Source organism: Lactuca saligna, chromosome 6, assembly GCF_052625555.1.
Source record: "Lactuca saligna cultivar CGN05327 chromosome 6, ASM5262555v1, whole genome shotgun sequence".
NCBI lineage: Eukaryota > Viridiplantae > Streptophyta > Magnoliopsida > Asterales > Asteraceae > Lactuca > Lactuca saligna.
The window spans coordinates 75,448,285-75,453,959 of record NC_136422.1 but is presented as its reverse complement, the minus strand read 5'-3'; the positions used below and the strand labels follow the sequence as shown (position 1 = coordinate 75,453,959).

Here is a 5,675-nt window from a genome sequence, read left to right as displayed (position 1 = left end):
AATCCTCAAACGATCCAACTAGCACGAACTAGTAAAATTTACCAATTAATGGTCAAACCTTAGCCCCAAAACTCATGTTCCTCAGTTTTTGACCAATATTCAAATTTGTCAAATGTCAACGGTCAACGCAGGACACATTGCGACCAACCTTTTGGTGACATCATGGCCATTATAATGCAAACTAGTGTTGAACCAGACCACACTTCACACTGCAACTAAGGGTTGGATGTGTCTCACTTCCTGGGCAGAACACCCATGTCTATGAAGTGCTTAATTCGTTAAGCCAGGGGCTATAACTATACAAACACTATCTTGGAAAGTGTATAATGGATAAAAATCCAAACTTTATCAACATGCAAACCCCTACCATCCCAACACTAACCCTGGATCCAAAATAAGGTCAAAAAAGGCTAAGCCTTTTTTCCATGGTTCAAAGAAAGCTTAGCATGCAATCTTTTTCAGCTTATTGAGTCCAGAAAGCCATCCAAAAGAACCCACAAACCTAGAGTTTTCCAAACTCCAAGGACCTCAAGGCAAAAAGGACTAAACATGCTTAAACACTAGATTTAGAAGCCAAAAAACATAAAGATGCAAACTTTAGCACTTACAAAGAAAAAAAATAGATGACAAAAAGTTTGATATCTAGTCTCCTTTGCACCAAATACGCCTTCCTTCTACTTAGAACTTCACTCAAAAGGCACTAAATCTCATTAATCCACGGAAGGAAGCTGGGTTTCTTGCTGTAGTGTTTATAGAGGATGGACGATGATAAGAAAGAAAACCCTAGGATTTTATGCCTTTAAATATGGTTCAAAACTCGAGACCTAAGATTTTTGATTGTGGAGGCTACACATTGTGAACCGTTACAGAACACATCAATCGTCATGACTTATCAAGCTGGCAAGTGTTGTGGCCATCATTTGGCTTCTTCATGAAGTTAATTCCTTCCTAAACCACATTTCTTATTTCCTTTAAATCAGTAAATAATCACACATGAAAAATAAGTGTTATAGAGTGATTCCATTGAGTTATAAGGATGTAGTTCGCTAAACTCTAAAGAATGGAGGGAGTGATTCCCTTGTGTTAGAGGAAGTTTTTCTAAACTCTAAAACTTTGGAGGTGGTAATTATGATGAATTATAAGGAAGATATATCCTAAACTCTTAAGCTATATGCTTAGCGATGAAATTTGCTACAACCTTTCATGAGTATAATGGTAATAGTCACATGATTATCGACATGTTCCAGTGGATTAGTTTCTCTTATATGAACTTTGTTGTCATAATTGACTTACTTTTTATGTCAATGGCAACATGTTATCTGTGGGTAGCTTCAACTTAGGAGAAGCCATAGATCATTTAGGGCCCCTAGAGTGTGAGCCGGCTTATTTAAGAATAGAGAACTTTGGTTGGGGTTTAGGGGTATATACATTTTCATAGTATAATATTTATGGTCGTGTACTCATATTTCTTGAAAATCTTGTATAAAATGTTTTGAGAATTAAGACTTAGGAATTGGGTCATTTTCATCACCTAATTTCATTCAAAGATCTAATTCTGATATTGTTCACTGGGCTCCTTAAATCTTAACTATTTTGATATGTACTTGAAAATAAGGATGATATATTCGAATGTTTAGAAGGCCATAACTTGTTATAATTCATTAAACTTTTGTAATGATATTTGATTGATCAACCTCATATATCTTAAATTATGATTTTTCAAACATTAATTGTTAAATTAAGCTTTTAGGATCAAATTCTGACACGTTGGTTTCAAAATGTATTAACATTTTAAAAGAACACATTAAATCTTTTATACCATACGAGGCGCATTTAAAATGCACACTAGGCGAAACATCCCACATGTTGTTGGGATTGTAGATTTTGAACTGGTCTATACAAGGGCAAGAAAGAAGTTGAAGTTACTAGTTATTTAGATGATAATCTGGCTACATATGCGATGGACATGCGAAGTACATGAGCTATGGTGTCTACTTGTGTGATAATTTGGTTATTTGCGTGTTTGAAAAACAAAAATATATGGCACTCTCTTCATGTGGGGCTGAGTTTATGGCTGCCACAACAACGACTTGTTAAGCAATGTGGATTCATCGTCTTCTCAGTGAAATAAAATGTAAATGTAGTGGACATGTTAGCATTTATTTGGACAATTAAAGCATAAATCTTGTAAAACACACGGTGTTCCAGGAGAAGAGTAACCATATCGATACATAATTTCATTCCATTGGCACAAATGAAGTTCATGAAAGTGTGGGAGCTGTTGGTCATGAAGAAGATATCGAATTCTAAATTGGGGGGAAAATATTGTAATAATTCACAATTTTGGCAAATTTGGAAAGTTTCCTTATTTTGTTTTTAGTCTTTATTCTTTCCTGTGTGATTATATTAGATTAGATATCAATTCCTTTAGTATACCTAAGAGTAAATCTTTGATGTTTCTCATTAAGTCTTCCATAATAAAAACTTAGAGAACAACTGAACAAGTTTAGTAAGTTTAGTATTTACGAAGTTCTAAATAACGTTAGATGGGGACTTAGCGACAATGCCAAATATTAAGTTTTTACGATCAATGGTGTGTAAGGCATGACTTGAGACGACAAATTTATATATACTTCATAATTTCATATGTATTTGCTATTTTTATTTATTTTTATATAAATGTATGACTTAAGACGACATTTTATTAAAATTTGACGGCAAGTAAAAGCCTTAGAGCCATGACAAATTTTTTAAAACCTTGTATTTACGGTGTTCCTCTGTTTTGTTTCTGGTTGTTAACTCCACCATTCTTAATTTTGTTCTTTTGTTACTCTGTTACCAGGTTTTCTTATGTCCAAAGGCATAAGCAGATGCATACAACAGGCTTGTTTGTTTTAGTTCTTTTGTTAAAAATTTTTATTTTGTCTGGTTTTTTATTTTAATTGTAATAAAAAAAATCAAGGCTAGGGTCATTAATTGGCTTTCTTACAACTCGCGGTTTGTTGATCAAAATACGTTTTGTTTAGTAAAGTTATAGCATAAGATTTTGGAGTTAATCTCACAGACTAATCAAACAGAAAATATATAACCAACATATAGAATTTAATTTAATTTTTTTTTTTATCTTCACGTATCAACAATACTCCCACCACAAATACATAGCATTTTGGAACGTGTAATGGCAGATTTATGCGTCGTGCGTTTGCTATATAGAAATAAAAGTTTAGAATGAAATGTAACAAATATAATAAGATGAGCAAGCAATTCTTCCATAAATCAGAAGTTACACAAGATCACCAAGTTAATAATTTCAGTCACGAAAATGAACCTTTCATGCAAGTCACGCGTTTCAGGCAGTGCCACTTTGCTTTCGTCCTTAAATTTAAAATATGACGCATTATCATTGTATACATATATCATAAATGTACACGAATGTTTTCTTATTGGAAACTAATGCAGCTAACTATGAGTAAAAGGATAAATCCTATCAATGGTGGTTATGTAACAAACCATCCCGGCTAGGGCTGTAAATGAACTGAACGTTCGGCGAACCGTTCGTGAACTGTTCGGCGGGAAGTTCGTTTATGTTCGTTTATTTAATAAATGAACAAACATGAACAAAACTTATCGTTCGTTTAGTTAAATGAACGAACATGAACAATGGTCTCGTTCGTTCATTTATGTTCGTGAACGTTCGTTTATAATCTTCATTTACGTTCATTTATGTTCGTTCGTTTAAGTTTATTTATATTCATCTATATTCAATTATTTTTTATTATATTGTTATATTATATGTTCGTTTATGTTTATATATGTTGTGTTTTTTTATCTTTGTTTGTTTTGTTTATGTTTGTTCGTTTATGTTCGTTTAGCATGTTCACGAACATAAATGAACGAACATGAACAAAGTAATTTGTTAAACGAACGAACATGAACAAGAAAATATCGTTCGTTTATCCGTTCGTGTTTGTTTGTTGTTCGGCTAACTTAAATTAACGAACATGAACAAGACCTTGTTCGTGTTCGTTTAGTTCGTTTACAGCCCTAATCCCGGCCAATTCACACCCAGTGGTTATCTCCTGACTCCTGACCTAAAATCATATTAAATGACACATGATCAGTGAACTAGTCCAAGGTTGGTCACAAGCCATAACACATTGATCTACCTTTTAATTAACAAAGAAATTGTTATCGTTTAACGGATGTAATTAAACAGCTGGATATGGAGAAAATTGTCCACATACGTGTAAGATTTTAATGTAATTCATAGAATAAAATTGATGGGAACTGATTTATACACAACATTTTTTCTCCGTAGACAACAATTTATGCTTTAAAGTGTTGTATTGTACAACTCTATAATGCATAAATTGTTGTGTATGACAAAAAACTGTTGTGTACGAATCACTGCCGTTAAAAGATCTGATATGAAGTTCTTAAAAACCACAGTAAATGAACAATTTGAGAAGACAAATTACATTAATTGGCTATATATACAAATCGGTCCATACATTAATTAGACTTGTTTGCGTGATTAATTAATTAATACTTAAAATTAAAAAATATGTCATACGTTACTCGCTAATTTTCATAAGCGGCCATACCGGTGTACTATGATTCGAATCTTTGTAATATACAAGACTATTCATTTGCGTGATATATATTTGCTTATTGCATAAAACGAAAATAGATAAATAGATGTGTTAATCATAATATTAGAACCATAAAATATTGAAATCGCAATAATAGAGACGTAGAACAAGTAAATCACAAGTAACAACTCCCCATAACCCTGCACCTAACAACCATACCTTAAACTTAAACGGCCAAAAAGACATACGGATGACATCGTACTAGAAAAGTAGAGTAAAAACTGACATGCAATAATATGTGGTACGTACGTCCACTCCAATAACGGTAAAATCTAAAACAATTAAGGAACTATGATACCGCCTCCGATTCCACCTCCTTTAACTAAGCCAACACCGCCGCCAAGACCACCAAGCCCAGCACCACCGACCCCACCTGCACCACCACCAATACCACTTGCACCGCCAAGACCGCCTAGCCCACTTGCACCACCAAGTCCACCGGCACCGCCGAGCCCGCCAACACCACCAAGTGTTGGAATTACACCTCCACCTACACCAGCAAAGCCACCAACACCACCGAATGCGATGAAGTTCTTCTCGTCTTTAACACCAGCTCCTCCACTTGGTACAGTGGCAGTAGCTACATCAACGGTGGTGGGAGTCTTGTCACTCAGGGTGGTCGTGGGCATGTTTCTTGCATTGCTTTGCACAAAAAGTACAAGTGCACAAACTGCTACGAAGTACAACTTCACCATCTCTATCTCTCTTTCTCACACACACACACACACTCTCTCTCTCTAGACACACACTCACTAACACAGAAAAACCGAGGGGATGGTTGAGGTGATGGAAGGTGGTGGTGGAGGTGGCTATTTATGGAGAAAAGAAACGGTGGTGGACAGTTGTAATGGCTGAAAGAGTAAATTAACGAGGTGCATGGAATTAATGTACTTTGTTTTGGTTGTGTGAGGAATTGAATAGTGTTGCATGGAATCAGAGTTAGGTGGCGGGAGAAGTGTATGAAAAGAAGAGAAAATTTAAGATGGTAAGAGTCGTAAGTCAACACCTTGTTCTTTACGATAG

General features: G+C 34.9%; 1 protein-coding gene across 1 annotated transcript; it reads right to left on the bottom strand.

Moving 5' to 3' along the window:
- Window positions 1-4,703: 4,703 nt before the first annotated feature.
- LOC145001611 (uncharacterized) lies at window positions 4,704-5,452 on the bottom strand. The gene has a single exon (XM_078960971.1). The coding sequence runs from the start codon at window positions 5,345-5,347 to the stop codon at window positions 4,934-4,936; it is 414 nt and encodes a 137-aa protein (XP_078817097.1). The 5' UTR covers window positions 5,348-5,452; the 3' UTR covers window positions 4,704-4,933.
- Window positions 5,453-5,675: the final 223 nt, after the last annotated feature.

Excerpts from the sequence above, each read along its gene's own strand:
- LOC145001611 (XM_078960971.1), bottom strand. The coding sequence starts at position 5,347 with ATGGTGAAGTTGTACTTCGTAGCAGTTTGTGCACTTGTACTTTTTGTG.